The following is a 25,002-nucleotide window of genomic DNA, read 5'->3' as shown; positions in this document are numbered from 1 at the left end:
CATTGCAGGGGGGATGGACTAGATGACCTTTAAAGGTCCCTTCTATCCCAAAGCATTCTGTGACTCTATGATTCTATGATAAAGTCAAATGGGTTTGTGTAAGTGATGAGAACATCTTAAGATTTCATTTAATTCAGTAGAATTGTTTCTAAGGATCTATGGTCTAGGAAAATTCAACTTTTCTAACCTCATAAAAGAGCCAAGAGTAGTCACTGTTGATATGTGCTTAAAGGACACACCCTTATAACTGGTTGTATAAAAAATAATCCCTGTTGTCTGTACTGTGACTTAAAATAAAACATTCACAGCTCCGTTTTTTATGATCTCATTTGGAGAAGTTTAAATTTGCCATCTCTGCAGTTTTTACAGGACATATAACAGAAGAAAAACAAATTTTCAGGTGACCTTAATATAGCTGCCATTTCATGGCTTTGATGTGATTACAAACATAGTGATTTCTGTAGTAATCCAGTTACATTTGGCTAAAGGTGCAAATATAGGTATTTTGGATCTGTTGCTCTCTAGCATCTAATACAGATGGAAGAACTGTAGGTAGGCAGATGTGGAGTTATCTGCCTTCAATGTTAGGCCTCATTCTGGTGTCTAGCAGATAAGTTTAATCTCTCAATCACTGAATTTGGTAATATGTTCACAAAAATGTTTATAGCTACTTACCACTAATCTCTCTTATGGAGCTTCTGATCTCCATACAAATACTAGTAACCTTCTGGCATTTTTAACTCTTTGCTTCAAGTTTCTTCTGCGGTAAGTAGTGCTACAACTTACATAGTGCTTAGAGGAAAAAAATTTTCTTGCCAATTTTGAATATCTCACTTTATGTAGAAAAAATACTTCATTGAATTATCAGATGGAAACTCCTGATATGCTTTCTAAATATCTTTGTTTTTTATATTTGCCCTGTCCTTTCCTATTTACTTTTTTTTTAAGTGAATGATTCCTGTCTTTCAGTTTTTCTGACATGAATGTTCTCTTTGCCTTTCTTTGAACCCATTTGTTCTACAGTTAACATGGTCTCGGGGAAAGGGTTTTGTTTCTCAGGTCATAATAAATATTTGCATCTGCAGTGTAAAGGCTGATAACATTTCTAACATGTCTGATGCTCCTTTATTCTAGTGACCTAGTTCATACAACTGAGAGCTTGCGCAGTGCAAAGTTATCTGCTGGAAAAACTGAAAAAGAATTCAGCAATTATGATGCTATTTTGGAACCTTATAAAACAGAGAATGCTAAACTTACCAGGGAAAATAATGAACTACATTTACAAATATTAAAACTGAAAGAGCAATCTGATCACCGTGTTAAAGGTAATACAAAAATTATGATACTTTTTTTAATCCTTCCATGCCAAAATAAAATTGCAGCCAAATCCTTGATCTGCAGATTCATTTATCTGTACTTATAAGTGAGTGTGAATGGTCGTTGACTTTGGTGCCTTTAATGAATTAAGGCTCATGCACAGATATTTCTTTTGTAGCTAAAAAGCTTCTGAGGTCCTGCAAATCATTGTGTTAATCAAACATGAAAATGGTAGAAATTTTTAACATATACTTTCATACCTTGAAAGGCTACTTTTTAATTTAAAATTAAATGCTGCTTTTAAATGTGCCTTTATTCTAGAAAGGGGTTTTATTTGTATAACATGGATAAATATATATTTTTGTGTGTTTCTGTGTGTGTATATATATATACACCTATATATGTGTATTTGAAAACTTCATGTAATGGAAAAAGAATATAGGATTGTCTTTATGCCTATTTTGGTGCTACTAGGAAAAATAATAATGAATAAGAAAGATAATATTGCTTTTTCTCTCCCTTGAAGATTTGAAAGCTTCCTTAAGGAGGGTTGAACATGAAACAGCTGACTTGAAATTTCTGAATAACCAGTACGTACATAAAATTAAAATGCTGGAAAAAGAGAACAAAGCCAAGACTGAAAAAATTCAGCAGCTTCAGGAGAAGAATCTGCAAGCAGTGGTGCAAACACCTGGTGAGTGTAAATAATCACAGATATTCTAACTTTTCTCCAGGCTTTTTTTGGCTCTTCAGAACATAATCTTTTCTTTTTTTTTATCTCAAACAGAGAAGTTACTACAGTAAAATAACTATCCAGTAGAATAACATTACCTTTTGAAAGTTTTGGCTCTGAATTCAGTCTTTTTCTCTGTATGGAAGAAGTTTCATTAGCACATCACTTGTGTTAGGGACAAATTTGAATACAAACTTAGATTCAACAGAAGAATATTAAGTTAAAATCTGACTGGAAAGCACTTTTAATCAACAGCTATTTTTATTTTTTTAATGCTGCACCTAATTTAGTCAGAGGCAGGTTGTTTGACACTTGAATCTTTTTGACAGCTAATTGATGATGTGCAAGTGACTAATTCAGATTTTTGTAAACAAGATCTAAAAGTAGCGAGATGCAAAATATGTCTACAAATAAATATGTAAGCTCTGAAAGCTTACAGTATTTAACGGGTCTTTTGATAACTTAAAATGTTCTGAACATTACTTTCAGGTTGATTTCTTTCTCCAGGGTTTCCTTTTTCTTCATTTTTTTTAAGCTAAGGGAAGTAGTGAGAAGTATTTTGAAGAAATTTTGAAATTGTCTTTTCTTTCCAAGTCATTGAATTACCTATGTATTTTTGGTATCTGAGGGAAATTAATAGGTAGTTAGGTGAAATTAAAATTCCTCTCTATTTTTCCACACCTCATTTCAAGCCCTTTACTTCAAAGGTGCCATGTTACACTTTCGTCTGTCTTTCTGCATACTTGCCCCTTGCTTACCAGTCTTCTGGGATTTTTCTATACTATGTTATCAAATATTGTATGTTCTTATTGAATCGTGTGATGAGGAGTAATTGTTCCCTCTGGAAATAATACTGTGTTTTGCTTTGTTTTTAATATAGCAGATAACCTACTCTTAGTAAAAGATTACTAAACAATGTGGAGGTTAGTTCAGTCATAAAATAGTTCTTAAATGTGAAAAAAAAAATGTCTTTTTTGATATTTTAATTTGGCTTTTTTAGTAAGGTAAATTACTAACAGATTCAACAAGTTTGAACTGTAGAATATTTAGGGTCTTAAACACTGGGGACAATTACTTATACTGAACTTTGCATGTTTCCTTATTATAAAACTGAACTTTGACAAAGCTGATGCTAACCTGCAAGAGTGGTGTTGTCTAGAACGTACAAATTTTATCAACTTATTACAGTAAATATTAAAATGGTGAAACGTGCCAGTTCAGAAGCAGTGGAATAAATAGGAAATTTCATTTTGTATTAAAGAAGATGACTCCCTTGCTTTAACTCCAAGTAACAGGCATTTTGGTTTGGGCTTTTAGGTGGCAGAAAAAGAAGCATTCCCTTCAGGCGTCAACGCATGCAGATAGACCAGCCTGTCCCTCCATCAGGTGTTAGTGCCTATCCAGTTCCTCAGCCAGAAGATCCTTATATTGCAGACCTTCTTCAGGTGGCTGATAATCGGTAATCTAAAGAACTTTTAAATTTGAAGTATAGGTGTTAAATATCTGCAGTGATTTTCCAGCCCCCACCCTCCTTCTGCCTTTCAAGTTTGCCTCAAACAAAATGGTATTTCATGATGTTTTAAGAGTACTATAGTTCTTAAATAGGATTTTGCTTAGTGATTGACAGTGCTGCCTGTGACAAAGTTGCAGTGGATATTTAATAAGCTGCTTATTTCCTTAAAGGATTTCTCTTGAGATTTCTATACTGGTTTTACTGTTATACCTGATTTTCGATTGGGTATTCTGGAAAAAAGCTAGGTGTAATGTTTTGCATAGGAGTAAACTGATTTTTCCTATTTATTTTGGAAGACTAAAATATTCTTGATTTTTGTAATAATATTTTCGGCTTGGAACCTGTATTATGAAAGGTTCAAGGCAATTCTTTTTTCTTTTTTAGAATATATATGTAGAAGGTTTACATGGCAAGGTGTTGGAAGTGGGGGGACTGCAGGGGTGGCCTCTCTAAGAAGAAACCGGCGGCTACCCTGTGCTGGACACAGCCAGTTCCACCTGGCTTCAAAACAGACCCACCACAGGTCACAGCTGAGCCCATCAGCCAAGCTGGTGTCTCCCCTGTAAAAATGTATTTAAGAAAGGGTAAAAAAAAATGATGCACAGCAGCAGTGAGAGAGTGGAGTAAGAAAAATATGAGAGAAACAACCCTGCAGACACCAACGTCACTGAAGGAGGGGGAGGAGGTGCTGCAGGCACTGGAACAGAGATTTCCCTGCAGCCTGTGGAGAAGACCATGGCGATGCAGGTTGTCCGTGCAGCCTGTGGAGAGCACCACATCAGAGCAGATATCCACACTGCAGCCCATGGAGGACCCCATGCTGGAGCAAGTGGATATGCCCTGAAGGAAGCTGCAGCCCGTGGAGCAGGCTCCTGGCAGGAACTGTAGCTTGTGGAGAGGAGCCCATGCAGGAGCGGCTTTTGTGGCAGGAGCTGTGGCCCGTGAGGGACCCACACTGGAGCAGTCTGTTCCTGAAGGACTGTACCGCATGGGGATGACCCATGCTGGAGCAGTTCACGGACTGTATCCTGTGGGAGGTACCCCACACTGGAACAGGGGAACAGTGTGAGGAGGAAGGAGCAGCAAAGCTGAAGTGTTAGAAAGTGTTATGAACTGACCGCAGCTCCCATTCCCCATCCCTGCTGCACCACTTGGGGTAGGGGGGAGGTCTAAGAGTCAGAAGTGAAGCAGTGAAGTTGATCTTGGACAAAAGCAGAGGGTGGGAGGAAAGTGGGTTTAGTTTGTCTTTGTTTCTCACCATCCTACTCTATTTTTAATAGACAATAAATTAATCTTCCCCAACTTGAATCTGTGTTGCTTGTGACAGTAATTGGTAAATGATCTCCCTGTCTTATTTTCTCCCCAATCCTGTTGAGGAGGGGGAATGAGAGAGCAGCTGGGTGGGGGTCTGGCAGCCAGCCAAGGTCAACCTGCTAAAATATCTCAAACAATGGATTCTGCATTAATATTTTGTATAAGCAAAACTAATTTTTTTGTGAAATATTTATGTTCAGGAGCAAAGATAAAATACTAATATTGAATTGTTGTGTACATATGATTCTTCCACGAATCCAGATAAACAGTATATTGTTACATTTCAGAATTCAGGAACTTCAGTCAGAAGTAACAGAGCTACAGGAAAAACTGGAGATATCTGAACGCGGAATGAAAAATTATAGCAAACAGGTATGTTTACATATTTTTTAAATTATTAGTTGGCTGTAGTAGCCATTGCAATGGCCTTGACTATAATTTGTGTTTTAACCTCATTGGGAAAGCATTGTAGGGCTTGTGAAATACAATTATTCTAACTTGCCTACGTTGAGCTATTTCTCTTGTCTGCTTTTGGACACAGCAGCAATGATAAAACACTTGCCTGCTGCTTTTGCTGATATATTTTGTGTATTAAAATTACATTAAATAAGCTAAACTTGATGATCGTAAGTAGAATTTGTGTATGTGTAGGGTTTTTTTGTGCAGAGGTATTAACTGGTTCAAAATAGTAATTTGATCTACAGAAATCTTAGGATAATTTTTTTCACTGGTTATATTTTTTTAATTTTTAATTTTTGAAAGTTAATTTAAGAACAACAGATTTTACAATATTTTATTTATAGTGGATTGATAAGGTATGTATAATCTTTAAGTGAGGTAATTACATCAGTTGTTCATATGTTGTTATATCTTTCAATATCTGGGGATTAGTGGACACCATCCTCTTTTTTTTGTTCACATCTTGGTTTTCCTCTTCCAGCCTTCCCTGTTTTTCAGTCACTGAATTAGCTGATTTAAAAGCTTTTTCCCTGAATTTAAATGCTAGTCTCAGACAGTTAATTTGCAACAGTCATTAACTTCACTTCAAATGAAAATTGTTGGTTTCTCTTCAAGAAAATTATCTAGTAGGAACTGTTTCAGGGTTTTTTCCCACAAATTCTATTTGATTCATTCATTTTTCTTTCAAAGAAATCACTTTTTTCAGAAAAATCCAGAATTAAAAAAAAATAGATATTAAAGATAAAAATTGCATTATTAGTGCGTATCTTTTTACTGAATGTTATATAGGTGTTTATTTGAACAAAGGTTCTATTAAATGGTATAGAAGATACCAAAGAACTTTTTTTTTTTTTTCCTCCCCCCCCCCCTCAAAGGTTGAGCTAAGAGACAAAGAAATAGAGCGCCTAGTGCTAGCATTGGATGGTGGGCGTTCTCATGAGGTTATCTCTCTGGAATCAAGAAGTAAAAGTAATGAGAAGCTTATCACCCATTTGAATTTGCAGGTAATGGATTTATTACTGTTGTTTAGTCAAAACAAAATCCTAGCAATCTAAAAAAACCCACAAAACTTCTAGCTCTTTAAAAAAATCACTATTAGATATAAAATCAATCAATTTAACTTGCTTTGCTTTTTAGGTGGCAGTGTTTCTTGTCTAAGGAAACTTCCTTTCCTGTTTTAAAAGTCTATTAGAATGCTTTTGGTAAAGAATTCCATGAACTCACATCTGTACACAGTAATGTTAATCTGAGAGTATTCAGAAAAGTTCTGTATGATACACTGTTTTCACCAAGTTTGAAAATACTTATTTTCTTTTAATTTTTGTTTTTTAATTTTTTTTTGTACATACCATTTATGTTTTAGGAACTAACAATGATATATGTACTTATGATAAGGAGTAGTTCTGCAGATAATTTTATCAGATAATGAGGAATCTTCCTCATTGAATTCAAATAGTCCCATTTTTATTCCAGTGTAGACTTGCAAGGAAAGGATAAGCTTAGGATAAAGATGTTTGTGTTTACTGTGCATATTAGTATGCATTCAATATTGGTCTCAGAGGATTTAACAGACTGGAGTACAGATTAAGTAAAGCCCATCTCTGAATTCATACCATCAATTCTCTGTTTTTTTAACTGAGTAAGATGTTTTGTATACTGATTGTGCATGATGTACAATGGCATGAGAGCCATGTTGCAGAGTTTATTAGCTTAGGTTCAGTGCTGCAAAAATACACAATGAGCTATAACTTGGAAGCAGTACAGCTGTGTTCAGTGATCCTGAATTAGTAAGTCATGCTGAACACAACTTGTTTGTACAGAGAGTGAGCCCAGAGCTGCATAAAGCCGGTTTTGGGCCATCAAGACTATTTGCTCAGGCTCGGTGCCAGTATACCACTTTTATTCTCTCACAATAAATGGACGGATATCTCTATGTAGTAGTATTCATAACTATGAGAGGACTCAGACTTTCTTCTGTGTCTACAGTAATACTTCTTTCTGGAGTTTTGAGGAAAGTTTTGCAGAGATGGAAGTGGAGCAACTGTGTTATCTTGAATCTTTCAAGATACTCCAGGCTTCCATTTTCCTGGGTAGTGTAACTTATTGTGTATATTTTTTATTCCTACTCTACATCCCTCCATCTCGTCCCTTTACTCTCAGGGAAAGGTATGCTGGGAAAAACAATGTCTGTAGAGCAGCATTTCTGAGGATGTTGTGTTTAAGGTGCTGAGATATGTTGGGGACAAGATAAGTTTTGGGAGTCTGGTCTGTAAAGCTTCACTTTCATGAAGGAGTACCAGTGAGACTAAGCCTAGCAAATATACTACAAAGGTGGAGAGAAGAATGTGTCCTCATATCTTGTGAAATTTAGGGAACCTCTTGAGTACACTAGGTCTACCCAACTGATGCCCAAGACAGGTTTCTATACAGATCTCTGCTTTTCGGTACTTTGTTTTTAGAATAAACCTCAAGTTTTAGAGACTAGATAAAGAAGAGTGTAGTAATGAATTCCTTCACCTTGCACCTTTGTAAAATCATATTTTTTCATGTTGATAAGCACTAAGTTCTAAAAATAGAAAATCTTGCCATTTTTAACAGGATGTCTCTTTTTTACTATGGATATAGAGATACTATATTTCAGAAGATTGGAAGGAACTTTTGCTACCTAGGTTAACCATACATATTAATGTTGTAATGAAAAATGTCTTTCAGGTTGAGTATCTTCAGCAAACAAACAAAGAACTTGAAAAGCGCATTCAAGACCTCTTAGACACTAAACAAAATGTGACTAGTGAGGTAGTGCATTTAAGCAATAAAAATGAAGAACTGTGTCAAGAACTGAATGAAATAGACCACTTGGCACAGCAGTTGGAAAGACACAAGGAAATTGTGCTTGAGACTGCGGATAAGGAAATAGGAGAAGCAAAGGTAATCACTAATGTGTTGCAGTGTGAAGGATCTGCTCAGCTCTTAGGTGGCTTTATATCTTTTAATTGCAACAAATGACCTATTGGCTTGTAAAGGAAGATTAAAAAGATATTTTTTCCAGTTTACTTAATATTCTACAGAATTTCTCACTAAAAGATTATTAATCACAGCAGTTTTGTCTCTTTACTGTGTTAGGTGAGATGAGTTTAGTTAAGAGGCAATCTGTCTTCCTTCTTCTGGTAGCTTAGTATGAAAAAAAATTCTGAGATACTTAAAACTATTGATAGATAATAGATATTTGCAACAATGATGCCTGTGTTTGGAGGGCTTTTTCTATGAGGAGCCATGCAATGATTTATTTAATTGTTGTGCTCCAAAAGAGCATGGGTGTGTATGCCGCAATTTTTTGTGCTTTCAGTTCATAGGAGCTTTACTACTTAAAATTTGGCAGATTACAAGGAACTAATTAGACTTTATTTCTTACAAAAATTGTCTGTTTCCTTAATTTTTTTGTAACAAAGGAATTGTTGTCATTTTGAATATGTAACTTTTAACGTATAGGTTAATTTTGGTTGATAGAAAGAAATTGAAAGAAAACACAGTGAAATACAGGATCTTGAAGAAACAATAACAAGGCTTAAATCAGTAAGTAAAAATACTTTCAATTCTTGTTTGTAGCATTTTTATCATACTGTCATCCACGTGATTCTTTTATTTCTTATAAAAATTAATTTAATGATTAACAAAAGAACTTTTATAGTACCCCAAAACTCTATTGTGATAAATTACTAATTACTAAATGAAAGAGCTAAAGAAGCTACATCATATTGTTGCAAAAATAAACTGAAATAAACCTCTGTGGACGGTATGGTTGACTATGTCCTTATTGTACATTTCCTTATTTCTGCTATCTGAAGTTGTAGTTTCCGTGACCTAATCATTTTCACCACAAATGAGTTATGGCATCCTAGAGGATTTTCTTCATTTAGAAACTACTTTGTCTCTTAATCAGCACATGAACAATTATGCAATACTTGGCTAACTCAGAAACAAAGCATAGTAGCCCAGATGAAAAATATCAGTATTATCAATTCCTTTAAGACCGAACTCTTTCCAGCATATAGAAAGTTGTGTATTAGTTGAGTACAGTGGTTTGTTTTAGTATTTCTAGTGAACTTGAATATACAAAAACTTTCATTTTCAGGGCACCAGATTATAGGAAAGACATGCCAAATAACATTTGATTAGCTGCAGGGTTGGATTGACTGAGATGCTGTATTGTGATGTACTTTAACACCAACAGTGTTACTAAATGCCCTTAAAAATTATTTCTTGCTTTAGTTATTACTTTTTTCTGTGTTTGTATTCCACTATCCTTCTGGTTGGTTTCTTGAATTAAACAAGGGTTAATCTTGCTTGTTTTGTCACTGATTGCAAACCGTGTCAAAAGTAATGCTTACTTTGATGTAATAAAAAGTGGTATAAAAACAATGATGGCCTTTAACAAGTGTTAAAACGTAACACATCCAGATTAAACAGAACTAAACAGTGTTGAATATTAAAAGCTTAACAAAATGTTAAATAATTTTTTCCAAATGTCTCTGTTGGCATTTCTAATTTTTGTAATAATACTTGTTACTTCAGGAGTTGTGCTCATGTCGTAGGGAGAACGAGAGACTGAGTGAAGAACTCTTTGGAAAAACAGATGATAAAGAGAATCTTGAACTGTTGTTGAACCAGCTTGAACAAGAGAAACAAAGGCTGACAGAAAAAACACAGAACTTAGAAATAAAAGGTAAATCATCAAATGTAGATTCCTGTAAATTATCTTCCTATGGCAGTTTCATACAAAATAATTTCTTTTGTCCAAAGCTGGTTTTATTCTCTGTCTTTCTGAGTGAGTGAATTCTGACTGTGTTTCTTGAGAGCTTTATCCAGTTGGATCTTGAAAACCTCCAGGGGTGGAGATTCCACAACATCTCTAAGCAACCCATTCCAATGTTTGTTTATCCTCAGAGTAAACATTTTTTTTCCTGTATTGCTTGTAATTGCCTGTAGCAACTAATCACCGTTGTTCCTTGTTTACCTACTGTGCACCTCTGTGAGGAAACTGGCTCCGTGATATCTATAACCCCCTCTTGGTATTGTAAGTCTGCTGTTGGGTCCCCAGCTCTTCTCCAGGCTGAACAAGCCCACTTCCCTCAGCCGTTCCCCACAGGGCAAGTATTCTGCTCCCTAACCAACTTGGAGGGCCTCCTCTGGACTCACTCAAGTTTATTCAACATCTATCTGGTACTCGGGGGAGGGGGCAAAACTGAACACAGTATTGTAAATGCGATCTAATGAGTGCTGAGTAAAGGGGAATAATCACATCCCTCAGTCTGTGCCTCCGTTGATACAGCCCAATATGCTGTTAGGCCTCTATTGGTTCCAAAGCACACTACTCATGCTTAGCCTACTGTCAACCGGGATTCCTACATCCTTTTCAGCAGATTTGCTGCCCAGATGGTTGCTGGAAGTTAGTCCATCCCAAATGCAAATGTCTTCATGGAAATTCATGAGGTTCCTATACAGTTGTTTTTATTTCTTTTTCTGCAGAACGAGAACTTGTCCTAGAAATAGAAAGAATGAGATTAGAATATGGTATAGCCCTAGGAGACAAATCTCCATCTCGTCTAGATGCATTTGTAAAGACTTTAGAAGACGACAGAGATTATTATAAGCGAGAATTAGAATATCTTCAGAAAATGATAAAACGAAGGCCTAGCCCAAGCCGTAGGACTCCAGAGAAGGTAAAGTTCTTGCTGACAAGACAAGCTGAATAAATAATGGAAGTACTGTAGAACCGTTTAAGGAGCTATCAAATACGTTTTCAAATTCAGGAGCAGTAAATGACTGTAGTAGTTTTTTAAATTACATTCTTAACATAAAAAATTAACTGAGAGAAACTTCAGTGAACTTTTATTTTACTATTCATATTTTACAGTAAGATATTGATTAATTATTGATCAGTTTGCTTGAAATAAATAGAACTAGATGACAAACAGAAAAAGACTGAAATCTTATTGTTAGCTGTTTTGCTTTTTCTCCTTAACAGTTAGTTCTTATTGTTTAAATTATACCACCAATGCCAGGCTTTTTCTTGCAATTAAAATTGATTATGTATGTATTTTTCATGTATAGTGTGAGTTCTTTCTTTTTTTGTATTTAATTATCCAAATATTGTAATTAATATATTTTAACATAAATTTTATTAATCACTTTGCAGAGTGAAGATCTTCGGTTCATCACCAGAGAAAGAGATGAGCTACGGTCCATGTTAGACAGGTTTGAAAAACACATGATAGAAATTCAATCCAATGTCAAATTATTGACTGCAGAAAGAGATAGATTAAATGTTCTTTATGAGCAGGTAAGAAGAAATTGTTTATAATTGGCATTGAAATAAGCCATTAACACTTCTTGTACTGTTGCATATTTAAAATGAAAAAAATTCTGTCTATAATAGAACTTGAGGAGTATAGACCTACCAGGAATAAGAAAATGTATACCTGTTTTTATTACTTGTTAATAACATTATGTATTCCAAAGTTAGTGTATTAACTTTAAAGCCATTATAACTTACTGTACTGGCATTCGGAAATGAGAAAGATCAGGAAAAAAAAATCAGTAGAATGCATGAGAAAGTTGGGTAAAGATACAGGCTAGAAAGCAAGGAAGAAGTAGTAGTTAACTGATAAGAAAACAAAGTGAAGTTAGGCTATACTTGAAACAGTAAAAGGATGAGGAGCATGTTGGCAGCATAAGTGGTCATGCCACTGTGTGATTTAGGGAATATATTTTAGATACCTAGGGAAAAATAAGACTGTAATAGCACTTCTATTGTAATAACAACACTGAAACTTTCTTTTTTGTTAGTGGATACACTGTATTAATTACAATCCACATATGCTAACAAACAATAATCTTTTAAAGTCTCAGGGTGAATTGAACAGGATGAGAAGAGAAGCAAAACATAGTTTAGTTTCTCAAAGTCACGTGGAAGAAGAAAGAGACATTGCACTGACTGACTTTAGAAGACTAATGGCAGAAAAAGAAAGTCTCAGAGAAAAATTAAAGGTGAGCTTCTATAGCTTCATTGCTTGCAGTGCGGTGGCACATAGGGAAGGCTTATACAGTAATGCTGTGTTTGTGTCTGGCTGTCTATCAATAATTTTTGAACTTACCTGATCTCTCAAGCTCACTTGAGAGAGCTCAATGAGTTGTCTGAATTACCCTTGTAAATTCAGTTCCTAGGCAGGGATAGGGGGAGAGGAACATGCTTTAAGTGTCTGAGGGCAAGCGTGGCATCACCTTGTGTGAAGAACCTAGATATTAAGCCCCAACCACAGAATATTTTTGTGTGTATGCACTACTTCAAAGGTGCTTGTGTGTCACATATGGTTCTTATCCTACAAACTGGGGACTTTACGGACTTTTTCATATTAATTGATCTTTAGTTATTGTTGCGTTTTGTAGCAGAGTATATTTTAAATGGCATATAACTGAACCATCAAATATAAATTCATAGCAATTCGAGTTTCATTATTTTTAACCTTTAATAAATATTTGTTAATGCAATAATTTTCCTGTTACTCTGACCTTTTGATGTCTGGTATTAATGTGCATTAGTGTCTTATTTGGTTGTAGTGAAGAGCATATGATGTCGGGGGGGTTGCCTGACTTCTTTATTGGGTCATTAATATAATGTATACAGGTTTTTAAAACATCCTGAAAATTCAGAAATTTAAAATCATATTGATGGACTGATCCAAAGACAACATATGTCAAGACTGACTCTGTGATGAATGTTTCTGTAGTTTGATTTACTACCACAAAGAGAACTGTAGCGTATCTGAAAGCAGTGGCAATAACTCTGACCTCTTTGCTTAAAGCATGTGCATGCAGTGGAAGAGGTATTTTTCATATTAATAATAATTTCATAAATTAATTTCAAACAGCTTAGGACACTAAGCTACACATGCTTGCAACCTTTCATATTGCCCTGCAGCTCAGTAATCTTTCTACAACAACTCACAAATATTAATTTGGTTGGGACCAAATATAAATATACTTTTTTTCTTTAAAAAACAAAACAAAGCAAAACAACCAAAACCAAACTTGATGTTACATCGAACTGCAGTGGTGTATTTTCAGTTAATGCTCTATAGTTTTATAGAGAGAACTTTGCATTTGGTCATTTATCTAAGAATGTAGAACAATGTTTTCTTAAACATTAAGCTTAAATTTCTATGGTTAAATCTAAAAATGTGTATCTTATTACATGTAATTCTAAATTTCTATCTCAGATTCAGCAAGAAGCAGCTAACCTTGAAAAATCAAAGATGCAGCATGATATTTCAGAACTGGAGAATAATATTCAAGGAGTAAGTGCATTTTTAAGAAGTAAGCTTTTATTACTTCTAAAATAGGATAGACTTTTCAAGCAGTTTATTTTGTTAGCTGTTTTCAGCTTAAATTTGTTTAAAAACCAAGTTGTGATAACTTTCTACAACAACAAGATGTTTGATTATTTTTTTCTTAAATTGCAGTTTGAGATGGAAAGGTGTGAACTAAAGACTACAGTCTCTATCCTGAAAGAAAGAATAAACTCTTTGGAAAATGAATTAAAATTGAAGTCCAGTAAACTTGCCCAGACATCTGATGATTCTTCTCAATTTAAAGCTGAGATTTGCTCACTTCAGTAAGTCTAATACAAAATGTGGTGGTCTTTCACAGATGCTAACATAATTTTGTTTGTTCTATGACCGTATGGCAGAGTTGAGTTCCTGGAAGACCGTAAAATATTTTCAAAATCACTTGGTACTGTTTTTTTCTTAAGGAAAAGTAAATATGAGTAAAGAAAATGCTGCGGTGGCTTTTCACAGCAAGCTCCTCCTGGACTTTTTTGATGACCAGATATACTGATAATTTTTATGGCTAATTGTGAATGAAAATTTTCGTCTCCTTCTAGAATTGTTTCCTCTAACAACAATGTTCTCTGCTTATGAATGTAGCAGAACAGAAAATTTCTAAAAGGATTTCCAAATGCTGTTTGTTAAAAGGAAGACAGATGCCTTTGCAAACTGCAGCAGTAGGACCAAATTGTGCCAGTTTTACAGAGTTGTCAGTAATACTGAAAATTTTATGCCAAGCATTAGACATTGATATTCCACAAGTGAGTGGTTCATTTAGAGTCATTCTGTAATGGCATTTTACTTGAGCTGTTTTTCTTGTGTCACTCTCTTTCGTATGCTATCACGCACGTACTACAGTTTTGAAAGTTGACGTCTTACGATCCATAGACACAGTCTGTGGGGATTTGACCAACTTGCTCAGAACTGGAGGATCAAGTATACTTTTGTGGTTTAACCGCAGCCGGCAACTGAGCGCCACACAGCACTATACCAGCTACTAGGAAGAAAATTAACTCTATCCCAGCTGAAACCAGGACATATACCCATGTATTTTTAAGGCCTAGTTAAACTTGCAGGATCGTTGCTGCACTCTTTTGAAGTTGTTTTAGAAAAGAGCTCCCATCAACTATCTAAATGTGACGGAACAAGAAGGCGGCTTAGAGAAAGTGGAAAAAGAGTATTGAATAAATCTGGACAGAAATTTGGAAATCTGGTTCAGGTGGAAAGGAGAGCCTTTGATGTAAGACATCACTACAGGATAGGTAATGCTGTAGATGAGATCTTTCGCATGTTTTACAAGGGAAACTGGGGCCTGTGGCTCACACACACGCCCCCGCCACCCAGCCTGAACAGTACTATACTGCACTGTATAACAGTACAATAGTAGGGTGGGAGATTATGAAGAACTGAAGCTGAGAAGCAGGCCTTGGAGTTCATCTAATGCTCCCAATTGCACAAAGAAGGCTGTTAGTGAAATTATTAGTGTATTTGTTGGTAAAATTGTGACAACATTCATAAAAGTGAAATATCTTGTTAGATTCCTTATAATTTTAGTGGAAAACATTGATATTATAAAAAGGAGGAGATAAGGAGTAGGGCTACAGTCATTTCAGCATTTGGTTCTACTTTGTGCATGGTGGCAATTTGTTATAGCTGTGTTTGGGGCCTCCCCCCTTTTTTTTTTCCCCTTTAAAGATTCACTCTAAACTGACTGAGAGCAATCTTTATCTGAAGACATGATATATTCTGGATTGGAGGTTTTGGTTTTTTTAAATTAAAAGCTTCTCTAGCTTTTGTGGGATCCCACTTCAGAGGGATTTTTATTTCCTGACCTGTTTTGTATATAATCCGTTTAATTGCTTTGGAGTTTCGTTTTGCCATTTTTTTTTCCTAGGTCACTCTGATATTTCTTGCTAAGCAAAAGAACTACATAGGTAGATGGTTTCATATGTCTTTCAGGGTCTGTATTTCCTAAAAGTAGGATCAGAACTGTAGCTGTCAATTTGGTTGCTTCTTAAAATGTGGTGTGGCTGATAATCACTGCTACGAGCTACATATTGAAGTCTTTATGAAGGGAAGAGTCAACAGACACAAGTAACAAGAGTTACATGATTAAGAGTAACAGAAATTAGAGGAAGTGAATGTTTCAGATTATCACGGTGGTTCCACTGAAGTTCCGTTGCTCCATTTTGGAATAGTGTTGAGGTGGATTTGCTGCAGGGGTCCAGAGCAACCAAGTGGTGATAGCCTCAGCAATCCTTAAAAGTCCTCTGTCTCCAAGAGAAGGAGGGAGAGGACCGATTAGTATGATACAACCTCATGCTGCTGGTTGGTATGATACAACCCTATCATGAGGTTATGCTGGAACTGTTCCAGCACTTCAAGCAGCTTAAGAGCCGTAAGCTGATGACCCTGAATAGGTCCCAAACTTCTTTCAACTGTATACTGCTTTTTCCAGGCTCTTAAATGACCAACTCCAGAGGTCTGTTGAAGATTTACAGCACCGATTGTCCCTCAAAAAGGACGAACTGCAGTCAGCTCAAGAAGAAATTGTAAAGCTAGAGGAGAAAATAGGTAATCACTAGTTATTTTTATGCTTATTTCCTGTTTTTACAATAGAAAGTACTTATTCTTTTATTTATAGATAGGTTAAACCAGAGGAGCACTTCACAGGATGAAGCAGTCAATGTGCTTAGAAGTACTATTACTGTTTTGGACAAAGAAAAGGACAGTCTTCAAGAAACCGTAGATGAAAAAACAGAAAGAATTGCATGCTTAGACGACAACTTAGCTAACAAGGTATGTGCAGTAAAAGTACTACTTTGCAGCCCATCTGGGGATTTTTAAAGCAGTTACATTTTAGGGAGACATTTTGTCTTAATGACAAAGCCTGTGCAGAGCTCTAGGCATGACATAAACACTATGTTTGGACTTAGCCAATACAAAGAGTCATTTGCCAACTCAATAGCATTTTAATTATGATTGTTAGTGTATTCCCTAAACACTCCAAGAAAATAAAGAAGTATTTTTTGCATTTTACACTTGGAGATATTTATTGAGATACGAGGTTCTAGCCTGAGGTGACAGAATCTATAGCAGACTTCCATCTCTTTAGGTGACAAGACAATCCTTTCTCAGTAAAGAAAAGAAGCTTGGAAATTTGAATGTGCAAAGATGCAATTACTTATTGGTGTGTTGCAATATAATAATACCTAATAAAACTTTTGCTTTTATTTTCGTAGGAGAAAACAATTACTCATTTACGTCTCACTCTCTCTGAGCTGCAGTCCTCAACAGAGTAAGTAAAGACTAGGATGCCTTCTTCAGTGGTTTTATTGTATCTAGTGGTTTTAAAGTGAAAGTAGATAGCTATTTTAGTTATTTTGGTGAAATGGAGTTAATTCGGTTTAAGTCAAGTAAAGGGGTATACTGTGTTGAGAAAGATGTAAACAACTTTTGAAGAGACTTCCCCTGCAATTATATTGCAGGCTGCTAAGATACTGTTAAGACAGCCATTAACAATTGTTTGTCTCTTTATTTTCATAAATTGATAACATTTCTTAATTCTCAGTTACGAAGTAGCTTTTTAGTATTCTAAGTACTCCACTAGATATTATTAGATTGACACAGGTAAAACTCAGAGCTGAACTCTTAATTATTGGCAAGCTAATTCTTCCAGCTTAAGCTACCAGTACAGTCTTAATTAAAACATGTTTATGTAGTTTTTAGCTGGGCTTCATCTGATCTTTCCTTCTTGCCTCTTTTTAAGCATGACTTTTAAAACTATAGCTTTTTAAAAGAAAATATTTAAACACCAATATTTAAACATCCGAAGACTAGTGTGACTGAATATTTGGTACATTGATGCATGAAGTATCTGTGGCAAAAAACTAATGCAAAAGTTTATTTAAATTCACACATATTTATATTTCTGCTTTTTGTTTTATCTCTTCCTTTCTCTTTTGATTGTTGTCTTTCAAGTGTAAGCTGTCTTCTTCCTTTATGGGTTATAAAATATTCAATGGCTAACATTCTGTAACCGCTACCAAACACAGAAAAACATGAGTATCTGTAACTGCTGTTTGTGTAATAAGATACATCTTACAGATACATCTTCAAAGTTGAAGATTAATTCCATTTTATTTGTGCATATTGACATTTTACATCCTTAGCTTATGTTTATGTTTAGAGTCAGTTTGTCAGCCTTCAGAGAGCAAGAATTTTACCATTTAAAAAAAAAAAAGCGCACAAACTTTTGCATATCCAAAATCGATGACTGATCATTTTCAGCAGTATGTGGTATAGTAAAAGCAGGAACAACTTAAATAAGATTTTTCACTTGATAGCCAGATGAAGGACATGCTGAGCAACAGAGACCGTGAGATATCTAGCTTACATCACCAGCTTGATACATCCCACTTAGAGCTTGCAGAAACAGGAAGAATAAAGGAAATGGCTCTGAAAGAAAACAGACGATTGCAAGATGACCTAGCTACAATGGCCAGAGAAAACCAGGTACGAAGGCAGTACGTAACACTAAAGTATTAAACTATTTACTGCTTGCTTACATATAGTGGTTCATCAAAACCTCTATATCCTCAATTTTGATATGGTATGTTTCATTATTGGTATTTATTGAACACTGGAATATTAAAAATGACTGGGCAGAAATTGTAAAAGCAATTGCTTTAGATACTTAGGCGTAGTGAATAAAGTGGGGGAGAAACAGACAAGCTTTCAGTTTAGTCACCCTTCCCCAGATTAAAAAAATCTAAATAAAATAAATCTTGGACATAATTGTTTATACTATAATGAAAGTATGTTAATTGGTTATATCACTTGGTAGTTGGTATTTAATTGGTAAAAATTTTGTTTTATTATCTGTGAAACAGGGATTATTGAGAGAGAGCAAGAAACCACAAAAACAGATGTCAGGTTATTAGTCAGGTGAAAGTGAGAGGGAGGAGATTGCTAGCACATCTGAATTCGCTCTGGTACATAGTGATTCATTAGTTTTATCCATCTAGTTTCCATGAAGATGTGTTGAGTGAGGTATGCAACACTTCGAGATTAGAATGTTTTGGAATGTAGATTTTAATGTTTGTGTTCTATGAGCCTCGGTTATGGTGGCTGTAAAGAGGTATTGGCAGGTTTTTAATTTCCAGTTCTGGCAAGTTTAGTTTCCATTCATGTGTGTTGCTCTGCAGGAACTTTGCTTTCACTGATGAATTGGGAAAGGTTAATGTTGGGGGAGAAAATGCAAGAGGGCTTAAAAGCTACAAGACAGAGGGATTGAAGAAAACTTATTTTTAAGGTATGATAGTCATGAATAGTCTGAATTTGTTTCCTGATTTCAGGAATGGATAAGGATGCATAGTCGATGGGAATAGGAGGGGTTCCCTTTCCGTTGTGTCAAGGTTGTGTGGGGTTTTTAGATGGTGAATTCAAAGGTGCCATCTATTTCCCTGGAGAAATGTTCTTATTGGATTGTCTTTGCATTGGTAAGGTAGGTGTCATGGTGAGGTGGTATCTTAGAGTTCAGCTGCAGCATTTTTTTGTCTGGGTTTTGGTTTTTGTGGAGATTCTGTTCAGGTACTTTATTTGACTGCTTGCAGAGTTTTATGTTATATATTTTTATTTGTATTAGTTTTATATGATTTCATCTTTCCTTATCTCTAGTAGTTTAGAGTTATAATGTACCTCCTTGCTAACAGCTAGCCCGTCAGTAGCTTTAGGCCAAAAAGCAGGTGGGAAGTGGGTTATGATTGCCCAGTGGACTCTGAGTTGGTTCATGTGTATTTGTGGTCAGCTTTCCACTTGGGAGGTATACAGTCCATCTCAGCTGCTGATGGCTAAATACATTTCCTTCTAAAGTGCGTACTCTAAAGGCACGACTTAAACTTACGTCAGTTACAGAATCAAAGTTGAAATAAAATCTTTAATGCCTTGAGGAATTACCTATTTCCGTAGAGTATCATTGACTATTTTATTGAAAGATGAGCTACCTCAAGTTGATGGTGTAGGTTAAATAAAAATTTTGCAAGACAGAGATAGTCAAGAGATTCAGTGAATTAAACTGATTATTCTCAGTACAAGAAGGACATAGACCTGTTGGAGAGGGTCCAGAGGAGGGCCACAAAAATGATCAGAGGGATGGAACATCCCTCCTATGAGGAAAGGCTGAAAGAGCTGGGATTGTTCAGCCTGGAGAAGAGAAGGCTGTGGGGAGACCTTATTGTGGCCTTTCAGTACTTAAAGGGAGCTTATAAGAAAGATGGGGACAGACTTTTTAGCAGGGCCAGTAGCAAGAGGACAAGGGGTAATGGTTTTAAACTAAAAGAGGGTAGATTCAGACTAGATATAAGGAAGAAATTTTTTACAATGAGGGTAGTGAAACACTGGAACGGGTTGCTCAGAGAGGTGGTAGATGCCCCATCCTTGGAAACATTGAAGGACAGGCTGGATGGGGCCCTGAGCAACCTGATCTAGATGTAGATGTCCCTGCCAGTTGCAGGGGGGATGGACTAGATGACCTTTAAGGGTCCCTTCCATCCCAAAGCATTCTGTGACTCTATGATTATCATCATTATTATTCTTGTGGCATCTTCATCTTGAGATGTTCTCCTGGTCCGCAAGTTAAACCAGCCACTGGTGTGTAAGGCTCATTCTTTCAACAGCATAATGGGCTTATAGTATATGTCCATTTGCATTCTTCCCAATCATCATTGCTCCATTTCTTCTTCCTTGGAATTCTGTGGGTCTGAGATCCGTGGCTTGGAGAGCCTGAAGTGCATTCAGTCTTGTTAATCACACACACATAGTTTGAGGAATAATGAGTTGGTTTTATGCACCAGCTGGTTACTGCTGACAAAAAGCCTCCCAGCTCCAAGTGCATGACATGGATGTCCTGTACAATAGAATGTGCATATGGACAATATATAACAAAGATGTCCAGTGTTTTATAGGGTAAGTAACATTTTTTATTGGGCTAAACATTGGAAAGACTACGTAGAGAATATGTAAATGTGATTTAAAGAGCTAGCCCAGAATTTTTTTGAAACTCATTACATTCAATTTGTATAGCAAGTACAACTATTGCAGCTCATCATGAAACTCAAATGCCTTTTACAATTTTGATGCTGAGATACAAAAGTTTGCTTGAATTCACTGTAAATGCCAACACTAGAAATAATCAGGACCTTGTTAGCTAAACCATGTATTTCAATTCACCTCAGTCAACCCGGCTGAGTCTGAAGCTAGGAAGTACAATATAGCAAGATGTTTTAAGTGATGTAGTACCCTGAATAGTTCTGGCAAAACCTATGTTACAGTACATAGATATGTGTGTGTATTATTGAAATTAGAGATGCCATTCACAGGTATCTAACCAGATGAAATATTAAATATTATCATAATGTGATAACTAAAGCTTTCCCAGTGTGCTTGGGAAGGTTACTACTGAGACAAGCAGACTGATTTCAGCATATGCTAAATAAGGCATACTGTACAAAGGCTTCCATTAATGAACATTAATATACCACAAAAAGAAGAAGGGGAAGAAATAAGGCAATATCCTCTATTTCTCCCACATTTGATAGAGGGTATAGAAGAAGATACTTGCCTTTGTGGCTCTCTGGGCTGGAGGACTCAGAGAAAGGTGAGAGCTGAACCTGAGAGGGCCAGAGTTAGCAGTTCCAACATCTCAAACAAATTCCATGGTGCATTTTTGATGTCTAAATATGATCTTAATAATGTATTTAGTTATTTTATCTTGCAATTCTACTTTAAAATAAATGTTTTGTTGTTATAAAGTTGACTTTCTAGTGACACAAAACTTTCCTTCACTCAGGAATAATGACTCTTAAGGCTAGAAAAATCCCAGCTCTCAAACATCTGTATGTTGAATTTTCCAAAGATCAGTAGGGTGTGTCATCAGGGAAGCTGCAGATTTTATGAACTGGTATGATATTCATTGTTTTCTGTGATTATTCTTGCCTGGAAAACTCTTTGGTGTATCTAAGGTAATAGGGGATATTTCTGAACCCTACAAATCCCAAAGGGCTTTGACTAAATTACTTAAAAGTAGAATAGAATAAAATTAGGGCATATGCAATTACTTTTATTTAGTCTGATACAGTAATATATAGTGATTAATTTACTCTAATGCACTGGTTTGCCTTTATGTAATCTCTTTAGGCTATCAGCACGGAGCTTGAAGATGCAATACGTGAAAAAGAAGAAATGAAAACCAGGGTTCACAATTATATAACTGAAGTTTCCAGATTTGAGACCTTGATGGCTTCAAAGGTAAAAGTATAATCTGTAGGCAGTCATTACTGTTTTCAATAAATCCATTGGTTTTAGAGTGTAACAGATTTTCATTAAGATACAATAAAAATACAATAAATAAAATTAAGAAATGTATGGTTTGGATCCTGTTCTCCCTCCCTGTCCCATTTCCTTCTTTTATTTTTTTTTTTCCTTCTTTCCTATGCAGTGTTTCAAGCTGCTAGTGGATTCATATAAAACCTTATATCTGAAGCACTGATAAATTCTGGCATGTTACAATTTCATTGATTATGTTTCAATTGGCCATAACACTGGAGAATGACAAATAAATCATGTTTGAATGTTGTTTTGCTTTTTGAGTTTTGACAAGGCAACTAGTAAAATATCTGGTACTGTTTCATGATTGTAGGCAACAAGCAGCTTATATGGTGGTTTTTAATATTTTACACTTTTTAGAAAGAGAAATTTTGTATGTAGTTCTGCTGGAAAGTGTAAATATAGCCCATTGGAATGTTTTCTCTGTGAATGATAGGAGTTCAGAGTTTTTGCTGTAGTGACAAAACAGTGCTCCTATATTTTATCCTGATACTTGGATTCAAAAGTGTGACGTGTGAATTAAAACTTATAATCATTTAAAACATATAGCATTTATGTCAAGACAACATGAACTGGCAAATTTATTATGTGACTTTGAATAGAAGAGAACGAGTTTTGATCTGACTTTGACTTGCATGTCTGGATGAATGCATGTAAATTGAACCACTTTTTACAAGTAGAAACTGAAGCATAGAGAAAAAAATAAGGTCAGTAGTATGTTAGCTTAGAATTCTCAATTAAAAACACTTGAAGTTTAGTTTTTAAGAATTTTATAATATATCATATGTCCAAAGCACTTCAGCTACAGGTGTGGCCTTATCTTTGGCAAATGAAAATCCACTTATTCAAGTCAGGTACCAAGAAGCTGTAGAATATACAGCCAGTGACCAGTTATGAAAGGTTGGTTTCAGGGCTTTGTCTAGTATTACATCCGGATGTTGCCTGTGGAGACAAGGATTTACTTTTCTGCACAGTGTTCACTTGCTTCATCATGAGTTTCTGTTTCTTAATGCCCCACCTCATTCTGTCTGCAACTTCCAAGTTCTGCAGAAAACACAGAAGGAATTTCAAAAACAGTAGCCTTCCTCATTAGATAAATCTGATTCATACTAGCAACATGCTTACCCTGCTGTGCATTACATGAACAGGGGAAGAAGGGAATGGAGCTAAATAAGAGAAATTAATCACTGCCTTTAATATGCACTTGCAGTTGGGCCAAATTAAAATTCACAAGCAACATTTGTTCTATCACTGCATAACTTGTAAGCACTAAAGCTTGCAGTTTTGTACTTTTATGATAGACTGCTTAGGTTTATATGCCCGAATAGGCTATCAGTCTTTCAGGCACTGCTGTAATATAAATATTTGTAATAGCACAGTGAGTAGAAATGCTGAAAATGGACTCCTGCTGGAATTTCTTGGAAAGGGCAGCACTAGAATCAGTACATCTCAGTAATGTGACCCTTGACAATGCAGAGAGATCCAAAATAACCGCTCTCCTGGGAGCCTTGAAACTCATTAACAACTGCTAAATGTAAATACTTCCATTTAATAAAACTGAATGCCATCACTGTATTTATTTACTATTTGGACTTGCAAAAGGGATGATGCCCCTTAGTAATTGCCAGATAGTGGGATTAAGAAAATGGAGAAAGATCTACATTCTTCTGAAAACAAAAAAGATATTGTAGAGAGTAGGCATGAAATAAGATCAAGCAACTTGAAGGTACGTTGATCATTGCAGAGTGATTTACTGTTTCATCTAGGAAAAAGAAAACCAAGAATTATTAGAGAAGTTCCGAATGCTCCATACGCAAGCTGAAGAGTGGGAAATGAAGGCTCATCAAGCCGAAGGAGAAAGCAGCTCAATACGACTTGAACTCCTTTCTGTAGATACCGATCGGAGACATCTTCGAGAGAGAGTAGAACTTCTGGAAAAAGAGATTCAAGAGGTAGTAACTTATGCAATGAAATTCTGTCAAGGAAAGTGGGATACATTCAAGTGCTTTTTAATAAAGTCGACATATTATTTTTAATGCTTTAATGGAAAATAATTCCTATACGTGAATGTTTCAAATGTGGACACTGAGTTTTTGAAACAGTGACTGATTTTGGTTAGATATGCTTTCCTTCTCCCTTCCCTGCTTTCCTAAAATTAAGATCACACCATATATTTTAATATTTTTTGATCTCTTCTGTTGGGTGATCATTGCTATTATATTATTGTCTCTGTAAGAACCTTTTGTTTAGTTGCTTCAAAGTATTTGCATATAGCTTTATGAGTGTTTTGTCAGCTAGCTTTATGAGTATTTTGTAAGCTTAGTTCTTACATTTCTTTGAAGCTTTGAGTGAAGTATTTGAAGCATTGGTGGCTGGAGTAAAGGTAAAAAACTGGTAGTAGTAGTCCAAATCCAGAATCAGGATTCCATAATACTGAAACTTAGACCAATATCATAGAAAATAATGAGGTTTATATTTTAGAAGCAATAACTTCATGGAGATCAAGGAAGTTTTAGAGTATAATAGTTGTGAATTGGCCATATTTTGTCTCATGCTTTTATTAAGCCAAAAAGACTAAGAGACTTTAATATTGTAAACTGAGTAAAAAATAGATTGTATTTTTGGTGTCTTAAGCTTTTAATTCTCTGCTGAAGCTGGAATCCAGCCTCATTCCACTCTTGTATAGTACTTGTATAATTCTTCAAGATGGTGATTAAAAATTGCAGAGATGGTTTATTAGTTGTTCTTAACTGTGATTTAGGGAGAGGAGAGGAAAGGAATGTAACATAAAGTTAATTTTATAGGGAAAGTTAATTTTGAAGAGGAAAGAAAGTAAACTTAAAAAAACCTGTTATCCAACAGACAACTGTTAACATTTAACACTGAAGGGGTATCCA

The 25,002-nt window shown here is 35.5% G+C and overlaps 1 protein-coding gene across 1 annotated transcript in view; it reads left to right on the top strand.

Moving 5' to 3' along the window:
- CEP135 (centrosomal protein 135) overlaps nucleotides 1-25,002 on the top strand; it is a gene marked incomplete at both ends in the record, with an annotated part of 33,700 nt that overhangs the window by 399 nt on the left and 8,299 nt on the right. Inside the window, 19 exons of the mRNA XM_082314964.1 lie at nucleotides 1,135-1,325; nucleotides 1,844-2,011; nucleotides 3,368-3,509; nucleotides 5,165-5,249; nucleotides 6,212-6,340; nucleotides 8,049-8,264; nucleotides 8,844-8,909; nucleotides 9,909-10,059; nucleotides 10,863-11,056; nucleotides 11,533-11,676; nucleotides 12,240-12,383; nucleotides 13,613-13,690; nucleotides 13,856-14,007; nucleotides 16,179-16,294; nucleotides 16,365-16,519; nucleotides 16,963-17,018; nucleotides 18,067-18,235; nucleotides 21,917-22,027; nucleotides 23,872-24,057. Of these exons, the coding sequence (XP_082171090.1) occupies nucleotides 1,135-1,325; nucleotides 1,844-2,011; nucleotides 3,368-3,509; nucleotides 5,165-5,249; nucleotides 6,212-6,340; nucleotides 8,049-8,264; nucleotides 8,844-8,909; nucleotides 9,909-10,059; nucleotides 10,863-11,056; nucleotides 11,533-11,676; nucleotides 12,240-12,383; nucleotides 13,613-13,690; nucleotides 13,856-14,007; nucleotides 16,179-16,294; nucleotides 16,365-16,519; nucleotides 16,963-17,018; nucleotides 18,067-18,235; nucleotides 21,917-22,027; nucleotides 23,872-24,057 (2,653 nt within the window). The remainder of the gene's footprint in view (nucleotides 1-1,134; nucleotides 1,326-1,843; nucleotides 2,012-3,367; nucleotides 3,510-5,164; nucleotides 5,250-6,211; nucleotides 6,341-8,048; nucleotides 8,265-8,843; nucleotides 8,910-9,908; nucleotides 10,060-10,862; nucleotides 11,057-11,532; nucleotides 11,677-12,239; nucleotides 12,384-13,612; nucleotides 13,691-13,855; nucleotides 14,008-16,178; nucleotides 16,295-16,364; nucleotides 16,520-16,962; nucleotides 17,019-18,066; nucleotides 18,236-21,916; nucleotides 22,028-23,871; nucleotides 24,058-25,002) is intronic.

The sequence above is a fragment of the Platalea leucorodia genome (genome assembly GCF_965183815.1).
Source record: "Platalea leucorodia genome assembly, chromosome: 6".
In the NCBI taxonomy this organism is placed as follows: Eukaryota; Metazoa; Chordata; class Aves; order Pelecaniformes; family Threskiornithidae; genus Platalea; species Platalea leucorodia.
Note: the sequence above shows the minus strand (reverse complement) of the source record. Positions and strands in the feature narration are given on the sequence as shown.